The sequence below is a fragment of the Podarcis erhardii genome, assembly GCF_964252035.2.
Source record: "Podarcis erhardii genome assembly, chromosome: 7".
Taxonomy (NCBI): Eukaryota; Metazoa; Chordata; class Lepidosauria; order Squamata; family Lacertidae; genus Podarcis; species Podarcis erhardii.
Genome location: NC_138511.1, coordinates 52,744,944 through 52,759,304, shown reverse-complemented (window position 1 = coordinate 52,759,304; position 14,361 = coordinate 52,744,944). Strand labels below are relative to the sequence as shown.

The following is a 14,361-nucleotide window of genomic DNA, read 5'->3' as shown; positions in this document are numbered from 1 at the left end:
AGGGCAAATGGGGCACTGCCCCACCACTCTCAGCCAGCCAGCTGCCTGCCTGCCTACCTTCTTACTTACAATCTGTCAAAGGGGTGGCAGATGTCAGCTTTATTCTCCTTTCTACAGTGCTGCCTTTGTAGGACTCATCAGATCTAGGATTTCTTTGGTTCTCCCATCATTTGCCTCCCTGCCCTATCAGGCTCAATGGGTACCAGCCACCACTGGATTTGCGTGCGGGTTTTTCTGCACCCCAGCTTTGGGAAGTGCAAACTTGGGCTTGAGATCATGAATGTTTTACATGGACAAGAGATCTAGCGTCCAGCCACCATAGCTTTTGTGTGTGTGTGTGTGTGTGTGTGTGTGTGTGTGTATTGCCAGAAGCAGAAAGAAATTAGCTACAGCTTGATGGATTGCATTTGTTGCGTGTGGCAGCTTTTTAGCACAAGGTCACAGTGATCCCATTTTCAGTCATGTGGAATAACAGTTAACAGACAAATGAAAAGCAAAACCCCACTGGCAGGTGGGGGGGGGGCTTTCTGTTTCAGAAGTTTCTTTGCTTTTATTATGCCTGCAGGTGCGTTTGTAATCCAAAAAACTCATCTCTCTTCAGCAGTATTTCGTGGGCACGAGCTTGCTCTTGGTGAGGCCAAACTGGAGACTGCAGCAACACAAGATTTAGCAGAAAACAAGCTGTTAGATTTTTAAGAGGGAGGCCATGAAACAAAGGCAATGATTTGGGCCCCAGCCTGTGTGTGCACAGCAGTGTGTGGTGTGACACCACAACATCACGTTTTGAGCATGCACACTGCCGCTGCTCTCTAGCACCGCTTCTGTGCTGCCGCAACGGGGGTGGCAGAGCATGGGTGCACATCCACAGCAGAGCCCAACAGAGGTCCAGAGGCGGAGGCCTCAGCCCAGTCGCCGCCATGGTGGCAGAGTTAAGGCCATGGGCAGCAGACGGAGGCCGGGCACCCACAGTGAGAATTTTGTGGGTGCCCATGCACCCAGGATTCTCTGGAGTTTGCACCAGTGCCATGAAACAACATCCATGCCATACATTTGAAGCTCCTGGCTCCCCACCCTTCATCCTGAAACCTGGGGGATTGTAGTTAACTCTTTACAGAGCTACAGTTCTCTGCGGCCTTAACAAACCACTGTTTCCAGGATTCTTTGGAAGAAACCATGTGCTTTAAAGGCCTGGTACGGATGGGACGCAGGTGGTGCTGTGGGTTAAACCACAGAGCCTAGGACTTGCTGATCAGAAGTTCGGTGGTTCGAATCCCCGCGACGGGGTGAGCTCCCCTTATTCGGTCCCTGCTCCTGCCAACCTAGCAGTTCGAAAGCACGTCAAAGTGCAAGTAGATAAATAGGTACCCCTCCGGCGGGAAGGTAAACAGCGTTTCCGTGCACTGCTCTGGTTTGCCAGAAGCAGCTTAGTCACGCCGGCTCCCTCGGCCAATAAAGCGAGATGAGACCACAACCCCAGAGTCGGTCATGACTGGACCTAATGGTCAGGGGTCCCCTTTACCCCCTTTATGGATGTGATCAAAGACTCCATTCAGATACTGTGCTCTCCATTTGATAAGGGATGCTAAACCATGATGCCTGAATTGATAATCTATGAATTATGCCCAGCTAGCTGAGGGCCATAGTTCTGAAGCAGGTTTGAAACCATGGTTTGTACTAACACATTGATGGAGTGTCAAGCCAGAGTTATGGCTGTGTTACACTGCCCCTGGAGGTTACTACTATACCTAGAAATAGGAGTGTTGAGCCAAGAGAGTGTTGAGAAACCAGTGTAGCCTAGTGGTTAGAGTGCTGGACTAGCTGAGAATGTCCCCTGCCTGTGAAACTCAGGAGAGACACTTCCAATCAGGGCAGACAATACTGAGCCAAACCAACCAACCATCTCACTTACGGTAATGTAAAGAAGGTTGTGGTCGCACAAAGGGAGTAGGGGTTATATGCTGTCAAGCTTGGAGTTGTCTTGAGGAAAAGAGAGCAGACAGATGCTGGCATTTGGTCAACATGCAACTGACTAAACTTGCTGAGCCACTTTTCTCTCTGCTGCCAGATAAATAGCCAGAATCCTGTCCAACCAGTTTCTAAATCTGCTGCTCAATCAGTTTTCCCCTTCTTGGCCCAAATATTCACTTGTAGGTAAAATGTATTATAGGAGCTGGTGGGGGCAGCTAAACTTTTAAAACAAAGCCCTTTACAATAATTTTTCTCTTGTTACTTCATGATTCATGCTTAGCACTGCAATTTTATTATTGGTTTTGTTTATGAGCCAGGATAGCAATATCATTGTCGATTATGATGCACAAATCCCAGGTTCAGACTCTGGCATGCAGAGAGAGGAGGAGCTGGGAAAGACTTCTGAGACCCCCAAGTGTTGCCGACAGTCAATCCAGCGAGGACTGGGCTTAGTAGAATATGACTCTTGAATCATAGAATTGTAAAGTTGGAAGACACACTGACACATCTAGTCCAACCCCCTGCAATGCAGGAATATGCTGCTTTCCCATATGGTGATCAAACCTGCAACCTTGGTGTTATCAGTACCACACTCTAAACCACTGAGCTAAAGGAACCATCAATCAGACTTGATGCCAAGTGCCCATGTGTTGTACAGGTTCAAATCTTCACTCTGCTGTCAAGCCTGCTGTGTGATGGTGGGCCAGTCAGGATCTCTCAGCCTAACCTCCCTCAAAGGGTTGTTGTGAGAATAAAACTAGGATTAGTCACATGTACTACCCCATAAGACTCTGGATCCCACTGATCCACAATGTCTGACATCCCACTCCAAAATGCTCTGTTTCAGAGCTTTCTGTTGCCGCCACTGGTGATAGCTCCGCAACCTGTCTGGGTGGAGATCAGCCCTCTAGACATTGGCAGAGGCCAGTGGAGAAGGAACTGAACTGCATGTTAATCTCCCCAAGACATCAGTAATCAGGGCAATTTTCAGGTTGCAGCGCAAAGCAAACATATATTAAACAACAATGTAAGCAATCTTAGATTTTACCTTGAGGGCTGCTTGAGTGGAATGGCGGGCTACGGGTTTTGAAGACACCCGGGGAAGATTCTATCTCCCCATAGAAAGCCTCTGCTCTGGATCACTCTGTTTTGAACAAATATATTCATGTATTGACCTCAGTCCCCTATTATTGAGATGCTAATGAACTAACTGTTACTGTGTTTGGATTCCCTCTAACCTGAGTCACCTGCAAGAGACTTCAGATCTGGTGCTTTGGACAATGGATCTGACTGAGTCAAAACCTTGCTTTTGCTGTAATTCCTGTAATCAAACACACCTTGGGCACAGCTACACTCCTACAAAACAGACTCGGGGGGGGGGGTGTCAGAGCTCCGACTGCATTTGTTTAAATGTTGGCATCAAGACAGTTTCTCTGAGGCTGCTGAACTCCACACTCTTTAACAAGGGAGGTCTCTGAACTCCAAAATGTGCAGACTTCTGAAATTTCATGTTAATGAGAATAAAGAATAGAAGTGTGTCTTGGGATTTAGTTTTGAAACTGGCACAAGCCCCAAAAACGCTTTTTTTCGGTGCATACTGTTTTGCATCATTGGGCTCTATGAGTGAACCTTGAAGGGAGGGAGAACAGGTGGAAAATACTGTTTCTGATGGTAAAAGGCTGTTGTGTTTTTTTGTTTCTTTGCAGACTTCTTGAGACTGGTGGGTTTCTGGTTGTGCTGGGGCTTATTAGCACTGTCTGATAGCTGCAAAAAATATTATTGCAGGAAGGAGTGACAATCCTTTGTTGTTTTAAAGAGATCAGCAACTGGGAAGCCCCTGATTCCAATCTGGCCTCAGCCTGCTGTGAAAAGATATATAGGGTTGTGAAAACACCATACGTGACTTCTGCCAAATAATCTTGGGAATTGTAGTTTACTCCCTCACATAGCTACAGTTCCCTTAAACTACAGTGCCCAGGATTCTTGTTGGGGGAGGGTGAAGAGTCTGGTGCTTTAAATGTATGTTGTATATGCAGTCTTGGACTAAGCACTTGGGTCTTCTGCTCTCCTTTGCCTCATCTGCTCCTTTATTGAGTTGCTGACCATTGTTTGCTTAACTTTCTCTCCTTATCAAATTGGTTAACAGAAACTTGTTAATCAGTATTAACTGTTTGGTAGCTTTTGCTAAAACAGCACTGATCTTGCACTGGCATACACTCTCTTGTTTTTTAAAAGGCTGTAGTTGGCACCCATGAATGGCAGATGCACATAATTACTGAGCTATTGCCAAATTGGTGCATGTGTTTAATCAGGGATACAATAACATGTGAAACCAAAACTTTCCTGCTCCCAGTTTGACTGGATTGCTCTGCTCTGATCCTCATTTTACTTTATATTTATTGTATTATTATTTTTTAAAGAAGTCTGAGTTACCTTTCATCCAGGCACTCAGTGCCTGGTTTGCACATCACACTGGACCAAATCATGGCTTAACACAAATATACAGCTTCCCAGAGAATTGATCACATGTGCTGTGTTCCTCCCCTAATCCTCAAACCATGGACCAAGTTGGGAGGATAAGCTAAGCCAAACCATGGCTTGACTCAGAGCAGCACAGGAGGAGGAGGACCAGGGAAAGACCACAGCAGCCACAATCTCCTCTCTGGGAATCCTCACATTTCCCAAGCCTCTCCCGACTGCATTTCCCAGAATGGGCTGGGCCTTTCAGACATTTTTGCAGAAGCATTCCATTGGGTCATGTTTCAAACTCACTCATTTGGTGACTAGTATTTTAAATGGCGAGAAGAGGGACTGAGTTGGAAACTTGCAAATCTGAATACAACTGTTTGCTTTTTCTAGTTCAGCCAACTTGTATCCAGTGATCTAAAGGCTCTGGGAAGAAACACTTACACATTCTGCACAGATGGCCAGCTCCTCATTCGGCAGGTCCTTCATCCAGAGGCCTCAAAAAAGGTACGTGGCTAGCAGGATCCTAGCACTAGCCTGGAAAACATGAATGCAGCCAGTGGTGGTCAGAGTAGGTCTGAAAAGTACCACCCCTTCGCCATCACCATGGCAGATTGTATAGTCTCCAAATGTGAGTGGAACTTGTGAAAGATGCACAGCACTGACCCAAATCATGTTGCTGCCTGAGATAAAATGCTTTTGCAACTTGTAAGAGACACAGAAGTTTCACAATGATTAGGTTTGGATGTTATCATGATGGGAATGGGACCTGCTTTCCGCTGGGCTCCCACACTCTCCCCCCCCCCCACTATCTAGCATGGCTGAAAGGAAGAGGTTTTATTTACCACAATTTACATTTCCAAAACTCTAAACCTGTTAATCCCAACTACTGTTTGTTGGAGACAAGTCAATTTCAAACTGATTTATTGAAGCTGGCTTGTTTCGGTTAAGATAACCACAGTACGGGGCTTTGACATAGCACTAAAGTGTGGATAACAAAATTAGAAACAAAAGCTTCCAATCTCTTCCTTGCTGGAGAAGAACAGGGGAGCAGGGAGTTCAGAACAAACCAGTTTGGTATACAGTGGTACCTCGAGTTACAGATGCTTCAGGTTACAGACTCCACTAACCCAGAAATAGTACCTTGGGTTAAGAATTTTGCTTCAGGATGAGAACAGAAATCGCCCAGCAGCAGCGGGAGGCCCCATTAGCTAAAGTGGTACCACAGGTTAAGAACAGTTTCAGGTTAAGAACGGACCTCCAGAACGAATTAAGTTCTTAAACTAAGGTACTACTGTAACATCCTAAAGCTGTCACTAATTATGAACAGAGAGTGCCTCTCTCCTCCACTGCCATGGCTTCCTCCAGTAGTTTAAGGGTGCTGGGAACTGTAGCTCTGTGAGGGGCGAACTACAGTTCTCAGGATTCTTTGGGCGAAGCAGTGTGCATGAAATATATGGTGTGGATTTGACCTTAGTTGGAGAAAGCTAAGGATCTGCATCTATGTAGATCTGCATGAGTTTTTGTAACAATATTAATAATAATGCCTTTGTGTTTGTCTTCTACTATTGGAGAAAACTAAAGACCTGCATCCGTGTAGGACATGAATGAGGCTTTCTAATGCTCCATATGTGTTGTTGTTTTTCTCCATCACAGAATCTCCTACTGTCTGACTGCTTTTATTCATTTTATGATCTGCGCAAAGAGTTTCATGACTGCTACCCTAATGTGGCCCCCGTGAAAGACCAAACTATCCAGTCTATGGCAGAATGTATCCTTTCTCTTGCTCCTTCTAAAGCTGGATTGGCTCTTTGTGTTGATACAGGTCCCAGTGGCCCTACCAACTTTTAATCCAGTGGGGTGATTTCTTCTCCCCACTTTTAAGGGAAAGGAAAACTTTTTTCTTTCTTTTTTAGTTTTAAGAAAGAGCTGAGCTTACACCACAATGCCACACTCTCTTTAGGGTTTGCCTGTAATGCCCTAGCTGTGACTCAGCACATGTGACCCATCTACCCTTTTCCTGCTAGGTTGCACCAATGGTACTGTAGAGTTGGGGTAGTTTATGTGGCATAATACACTTCAGGTTCCTAGATCACTGTCCCGAGAATAATCCACCCTGCAGAATGCAGGTGTGGGCCATCCCTGTTCTAGAAAACATAGCATTCCCCCCATCATGGATGGGATCTGTAGTCCAAGATCTTTGATCATTGGCCGTGATATCTGGAGCTGTAGTTCAATCCCTGCTCTATCACTGTAGTGAAATAACAACAACCCATGTAGCTGAAGATATCATGTCTAGTGCTTTTTTCTAGAAAAATAGGTGTCGGTACTCACCATGAAGTTGTTACAGTAAGTGCCACACATTTCAACCAAAAAAAGGAGAGAGGTGGTGGTACTGTGTACCCTTGAGTACCCCCTGGGGGGAAAAGCACTAGTAATTGTATGTAGCCTTTACTTCATGGAGACCATAGCCATATATGCTACTGATGTTTCTTACTATGCACTTGTGCATGTATCAATTGCGGTCGGATCATCATTTTTCTGATAGAACTCTTCATAATGGCAGCCTGCTGTCTGACAAACAGAATCAATATTAATCAGCCTATGGTGTATTCACTGCCATAATTGTGTGTCCTTGTAGCTCGTGAAACCCTTTGCCCTGTTTTCCTGAACATGCTGTCTAGATATAGGCTTTAGGATTAACGAAGCAGAGGAAGATTTTGGAGTGTGGCAAGTGAAAGCCATGGTGGCCATTATTTTCAGCATGCTGCCGGATACATGTGGTAAGTGGAAACAATTGCTTCTGCTGAATGTGGGCACTTTTCCATCATGGCTGACAAATGCCAGTTTTTCTCTCTTCAATCTTCTGTGTGCATTTCCATTTGAAAAATAAAGTATTTTTTAATGTGTTTTGATCAGTTGCAGATCACAGGTTCACTGTCCCAGAAACTGTGAAATACAAGTATGAAACTGGACCCTGGTAAGTAGTAGCTTCACAGTGCAGCAATGGGTGCATGATTGGGAGGGGGGTGCAAACATCTCTGTCCCCAAGATGATTCTGTCACCCTGGTGTGAGGAACCATTGGCCCTCTATATGTTGCTGAACTACAACTCCCCATCAGCCACCATAAGCATGGCCCATAGCCAGGGATGATGGGAGTTGCAGTCCAACTACTTCTGGAGTGCCAAAGCTTCCCCATACCTGGTGCATCCCATGAATCTGGTTTCTTTTGATTTCTAGACCTTCTGATTCTAGATAGAGTTTCTTTGTTGATAGGGCAGGGAAAGAATAGGTCAAGGTGGTACATAAATCTAAAACAAGTTGGGCACTTCTGTTTTTGCTCATTTTAGCATTCATATATGAGTTTTCCCAAAGTGGTTAGTGTGCTCAGGTTTAAACAAAAGAAAAATCCCCAGTGTTTGCATCAGAAATTGCAGTGGGTATAACCAAATGTAATATATAAATCTTGACTAAATTAAACACTTGCTTTAAAAAAAAGAGCCAGCCTAAATCTTTCAGGAAGCTCATTTTTGCTAATACGAACATAATCAGTGGGCTACCTATAAGTTCTGGATTATATAATTCCCATCATCCCATCAGCTGAGGCTGATGATAGTTGAGAACCTGTGGAGGGCCACAGCCTTTTCCAACCTACACACACACACACACACACACACTTACACACACTTTATTCCAGTATATCACAGGTGTGTATTTGAGGCGGTGGGGTTGAAGGGGAGCCTTCATAAGTATTCCAAATATAAGTGCTTGTTTCTTTTTTCCACAAGCACTAAAGAGTATTTTAGTGGTGTTTTCTTTGAACACCAAACTTGTTATGAGAATAATTTGTCCATGTTGTTGATACAACCTATTCCATATAAGACATGGAATCCCAGTGGGCCACAGTAAAATGTTTTGCATGAATCCAGGACATGTTCCCCATTTTTTCCCACGCATCTAAGAAACCTATACGTTGATGCAGATGTGGCCTTTGACCCTCCAGCAGCTTGGATGCAATAATACCAAAATAATTAAAGCACCTAGACACCAATCGTTACACCATTGCAATCAGACCTTTAGATACCTTTACCCATTTTTGCCTGTTGCATTAAAAGTTAATCAGCCCCTCGTAAGGCTTTTCTCACAGAATGTCCTATATTCTTTTCTTTCAGTTCAAAGGGATGGGGGAAAGGAGCAGTTATACTGTAGAATTGTATTGCAAACTGCAGTTGGACGTAATGTAAGCAATGAAAGGCAGGCTGCCTCAAATTGTGTGGGAAGGTTTGGGGCATGCTTGGTCTTTGCACTTGTGCTGCCACCAGAGAGAGAGAGAGAGAGAGAGATGGCTACATGAAGGGACAACTCTGTTTATCTTGGTCTCTTTCTGAGCTTCTTGGAAGTCTCCTGCCTTGCAGGCTGCCTCAAATCAAGGGCTGCCACCTCTCTTGAGCCAACCTTCTCAGCAGGCATTTGCACACTTTGCTCTTCACTCTTAGTGTGTCTCTGACTGAGTGTTCATTTTGTCAGGCTGAAATGAAATCATCAGGAGTGTGTAAACTTCTGTATTAGTGAGTGGGCAGTTGGCATCCAGGCCAGCTGACTGACAACTTGCTTCAGCAGCAGCGTGAGAATTTCCCCTTCCCCAGCCTTTCCTCAGTCCCATTTCCTGGGTCACAGGATGTGTGGTTGTTTTGCTGGGTTCTTGAGAGATGGAGAAGGGTGTTATTGGATTGCTTTAAATTAAAAACACGCAAATAAGCTAATATGGCAAGCAGGGGAAGGGAGAGAAAAAAGCCACAGGCAAATTTACAGATGGACACAGGCAGATGGACAACAGGGGGCTTCCTGCAGCTTGTCAAATCTTTTGGCTGGTTTGATTTCTGATAGTGTGCTGTTTTTCTTTTATTGCATTGGATAATCTGGATTCTCTTTTTTTCTTAGATGTGTTATATATTCTGTGCTGCATCACAGTTACTAAGGGGGTTCTTTTATTGTATGTGCTGTTTAATCTTTAAGCAGAAAAGCAGTATCTTTTTTGTTGTCGTTAAAAATGTGATAGTGAAATGGCGCAATTTGTCCTTTATTTGGGAGGTGGCTGTGTGTTGAATGGCATCCATTTTCCATTGCTCAAAGCAGGGACTCAAGCTGCCTCCTTATACTGAATCAAATCATTCTTCTAGCTCAGTGCTATCTACACCAGGGGTAGCCTCTAAATGTTTTGGCTGTGCAGGAAAGAGCAATCGCAATAGCCTTGCCAGTCCAGTGTGCACCTATGTTTTGCTTTGAATGCACTATCTTGGAGCGGTGTCTTTCGCTTCCTGCAAGCTCAAGCTCATGTTTCATTTCACATCCTGGCTGGGATCCAAAGAGCTATTTTCATCCAGTGGAATGGTTTGCACTTCCCCCTCCTTGAATATCCGAATTCTCCCATCCCATATCACAAGCTCTTTCACATTTAAAACTATGTGGTCACCTGAGTTAGCAGGATGTGTTATTGTTCAAGAAACGCAAGCACACAGATGCTTGGGTTGCACAGAACTCATTGCGTAGTTCTTTGGCTCCTGGCCTCCATTGTGAAAGGGGTTGAGGCTCCCACTTCAGTGGCTGAAGTTGTGCACACCGGAATTGCCAAATAGCATAATTTGTTTTGTAGAAAGAACTCAACACTGGTGTGCTTATTACATGGTTGCTTGCAGCATAGTTTAAAAAGAATTGTGGAGTGCTTGGGTCAGTTGCTGATCTCAGACGTCCTCCTTTTTCTTTTCCACAGTAGTAAATCAGAAGCAGTGGACAGCGAAACAGTAATACGTGCCAGAGGGCTTCCTTGGCAGTCTTCCGACCAGGACATTGCTCGGTTTTTCAAAGGCCTTAATATTGCCAAGTAAGATCTGCTGTAAAGTTCCCTGTTCAGGATGCAGTGCTATTTGACTTCATTGCTACAAATTCGTATGTGTGTTACATTTTCCTGCTGAAGGATTCAGAGTTCTTGGGAGAGAAAGAGGCTTTTAGGCTGTCAGCCCATATGACTTGAGAAGTCAAGATACAAATAGGCCCCAGCTGATAAGAGCCCTTAGGGTTGCAGGCTTAGTTGTCTACTCATGTCCCAAACTTTACTGCAGCGATGGGCAACCTCTGGCCAGGGGGCTCTGGCTGACCCTCAGGGCACTCCCTGCTCTCCACAGACCCGTGCCAAGCTCTGGACCTTTCACAAGTGCTTTCCCATGCTGGAATGTGTTCTTGAATAATGATGTTGCTTCTGGCTTGCTTTGATGGGGGACAGAAAGGGGTGTGTGTCTGACTTTTGCAAGGTTGGGAATGTAGCTTAGTACCAAGCTAAGAGTCAGATCCATTGTTCTGACCAATTTTGCCTCTCCCCCCCCCCCAATGTATGCAGCCCCTGGAATGTTCCCAAAAAATCAATGTGGCCTTTGAGCTGAAAAAATGTTCCTGCTTTTCCTTAAATATGTCTTGCATCCATGCACTCTGCCCTGGAAGAATAAAAGAGTAATTGTTTTTTTCAGGATGTAGATGAAGTCATCCTTGTTCATCTTTTTTGTGTGTCTCCCTGCTAGAGGTGGGGTAGCCCTGTGCCTGAACGCCCAAGGAAGGAGGAATGGAGAGGCCCTGGTGCGATTTGTCAACTCTGAGCAGAGAGATTTGGCCCTAGAGCGGCACAAGCACCACATGGGTAGCAGATACATTGAGGTACATTGCTTGGGTTCAGGTCTGAATGCTTTTGGATGTTGTTAGCCCCTGTGGTTTGTACAAGAAAAAGTGGGGAATGGATGAATAAATGAAAAGAAACAGATTTATCTTTACTAGGTTTCCTATTTCGACATGAAATCCGAGCCATTGTCAAATAATACTAATTTGGGAGCTGTTTGATCTAACATCACCAGAAAAGAGAGTACATATTTCCATAAAATGTGCATGTGCTAATTTGCAAGTAAAGATGGAAATTCAGTAATAATTAACTACAATTGAAATAGAATTGAGATGCTATGATTTAAATGCATGAATCTCATCCTAGTGGGGAATAAAATGGAGGACTGTCCTCTGTAAAATAGGACATGTGGTCATGTTAATTTGAAGGATCATCAATATGTGCCCACAGGGTCCCCTCCCCTCACTCCTCCCTCTGCTGAAATTAGGCTTGGAAGACGCATTTTGCCTGGCCTTTGGCTTGGAATCAACTTGATCCCCTTCCCCTCTATCCTTTTTCCTGTTTCCTTCTTCTGTGATGGAACTCCTATTTGGGGACTTCCTTGGCTTTTTTTCTGGCCCACATAGGACCAGTCTGGATAGTTGGCCTTGGTGAAGATTTGACGTTTTCATCCCCAAAAAGTTTTTTATTTGAGTTTCTACTGAAATGATGCTGCATTTTAATGTTGTATTTTAATCTTGTTTTTAAGTTGTATTTTAATTAATTGTTTTATACCTGGTGTTAGCCACCCTGAGCCCAGTCTTGGCTGGGGAGGGTGGGGTATAAATAAAGTTTATTATTATTTATTATTATTATTATTAACCAGTGTAACAGGTTGCTGTGTGTGGCGCTTTTGGACCCAGAAGGTTTGTTGACCTCTGCATTATCATATTGGTAAAGTGTGTTTTGCATGCACAGAAGGGTTAAAAACCCACGTGTCAAAAAATAAAATAAAAATAGAAGCCCAGAAGTTATGCAATGCTAATGTTCATAATCTGTCGCAGCAACACAGTACTTTATTTTTTCCTTACTTTACTTCAGGTTTACAAAGCAACTGGGGAAGAGTTCCTGAAGATTGCTGGAGGTGAGCAGTTTGGAATAAACCTTTTCAGCTTTGCCATTGAAAGTTTGCTGTTGTGAATGTGCGAAAATAAAATAAATTTACAGAATCCATGCTCTATTAGCTTCCTGGTTAGACTACTATCATGCACTTTACCTGGGGCTGCCTTTGAAGGCTACTTGGAAACCGCAGTTAGTTCAGGATGACGTGGGATTACTAGCTGGGACTGGACATGATGACAATATCACTAACTGCACTGGCTCCATTTCCAGGCCTGCTTGCGAAATAATTAGCAGTAAACAAGAAAGACCTGCCTCAAAGAGTTACCTGAGTTACCCCCTGTAATGTATTGTAATGCTAGGCTGTGCTGAAGTGTGCAAGTGCAGGGGAACTGATTACTTGACAGTACTTTACAGATGCCATTGAATGGTCGGTAACGTTTGATAGGGTTGCAACATTTAACTAATCGCATTAGATCAAGGGTGGTTGACCTGTGCCCCTCCAGGCACTCTTGGACTCCAGCTCCCATCAGCCCCAGTCAGTGTGCCAAATGGTGAGGGATGGTGGGAGTTGATCAGCAACATCTAGTGTCCTAGATTCCCCATCCCTTTGTTAGATGAATTCATTTCTGAAACACTTTTGATCATCTTAAAAGTTGCTTCAAAAGTTGGGGAAAGTATCTCAATGACCGAGCACCTATCCTGCATGCAGGTTCCAGGATCAGTCCCTGGCATCTCCAGGTAGGGCTTTCCTGAAACCCTGGAAAGTTGCTGCCAGTCAGTGCAGACAGTACTGAGCTAGATGGACCAATGGTCTGACTTGGTATAAGGCAACTTCCTAGGTTCTTTGGTCCAGTTAATTAAATGCCAGGTATGTGTAAAAGAGATATAGCAAATTATTGTAACTCTTCACCCCCTACCCACCCACCCACAGGTACCTCCAACGAAGTAGCTCAGTTCCTCTCCAAGGAGAACCAAGTCATCATCCGGATGCGGGGTCTCCCTTTCACAGCCACGCCTGAGGATGTCCTGGGGTTCCTGGGACCCGAGTGCCCCGTCACAGGAGGGAAGGAGGGGCTTCTCTTTGTCAAGTATCCAGACGGCCGGCCTACGGGAGATGCTTTCGTCTTGTTCGCCTGTGAAGAGTACGCGCAGAATGCACTTAAGAAACACAAGGAGATCTTGGGGAAGCGATACATTGAGCTCTTCAGAAGCACGGCAGCAGAAGTCCAGCAGGTTAGAGCACTTGCCCAATTCTGTGTGTATGGGGGTGGGGAGAGAGAAAAGTGGCTCATCACTGTGTCACAGGAAACTGCAACATCTGGAGGGCCAGAGGTTCCCCATTCCTTTCTTGGCAAGAAGCTGCATTGCTGCTAGGAGGTGACTGAGGGCAGACAGGCTGTTGGTGTGCCAGGGCCCCATTCGCCCAACCTCCACCGCTTCTTTCTTCCATCCTACCAGTAGGAGCTTTGACTTCCATGCAGCCAAAGCAAAGGGCAAGGCTGCTATTTCTTACTGAGGCCTTTGCTTCCCCTTCCTTGTCACACAAGCAAGCGAGAACTGTATTGTTCTTTCCCCACTTGCAAGGGCAGGGACCTCCTGAATGAGAGCCAACCTGGGTTTAGCACCCAAATGTCACTATTGTGAAGAAACAACTGCTAGGTAGTGGAAGGTGGAGAATTGCTATACCGAAAATACCATCTTGGGGTCAGGTTGGTGCATCCATGTAACACATTATTTACTGAACCTCATTTAGGAGCACACAAAGCTGTGTTATACTGAGTCACGTGTGAACTTAAGAAGCTGCCCTGATAATGGGCCATCTCAATCAGTATTGACCTAGAGCGTGTCCATCTCATTGGTCTGGCACATGCAGCTTCCATGTCTGTGCAGTTATTCCATTGAATCTATTTTTATTAAAAGCAGTGACTGATAAACAGAAAATGCATATGCAGACGCTGCATGGAATCCTATTTTTAACAAGTTAGGAGTTCTTGAACAGGAAAAGAAGGCAATCTAAGCTCAAACCCAGGGCAGGAGCTGTGCTAGGCTGTAATCCTAACCACATTTACCTGGGAGTGAGTCCCATTGAACTCAGTAGGACTGACTTCTGAGTGGGAGTGTTTAGGATTGCACTACTGTTAGCCTGTTGCAGCAGAAGCCA

General features: G+C 44.8%; 1 protein-coding gene across 2 annotated transcripts in view; it reads left to right on the top strand.

The window, feature by feature from the left end:
* ESRP2 (epithelial splicing regulatory protein 2) overlaps positions 1-14,361 on the top strand; it is a gene marked incomplete at its 5' end in the record, with an annotated part of 48,991 nt that overhangs the window by 16,248 nt on the left and 18,382 nt on the right. For both annotated transcript variants that reach the window (XM_081871569.1, XM_081871568.1), the window contains 8 exons: positions 4,828-4,941; positions 6,091-6,205; positions 7,119-7,217; positions 7,354-7,414; positions 10,206-10,316; positions 11,008-11,140; positions 12,180-12,222; positions 13,132-13,433. In XM_081871569.1, the coding sequence (XP_081727695.1) occupies positions 4,828-4,941; positions 6,091-6,205; positions 7,119-7,217; positions 7,354-7,414; positions 10,206-10,316; positions 11,008-11,140; positions 12,180-12,222; positions 13,132-13,433 (978 nt within the window). The remainder of the gene's footprint in view (positions 1-4,827; positions 4,942-6,090; positions 6,206-7,118; positions 7,218-7,353; positions 7,415-10,205; positions 10,317-11,007; positions 11,141-12,179; positions 12,223-13,131; positions 13,434-14,361) is intronic.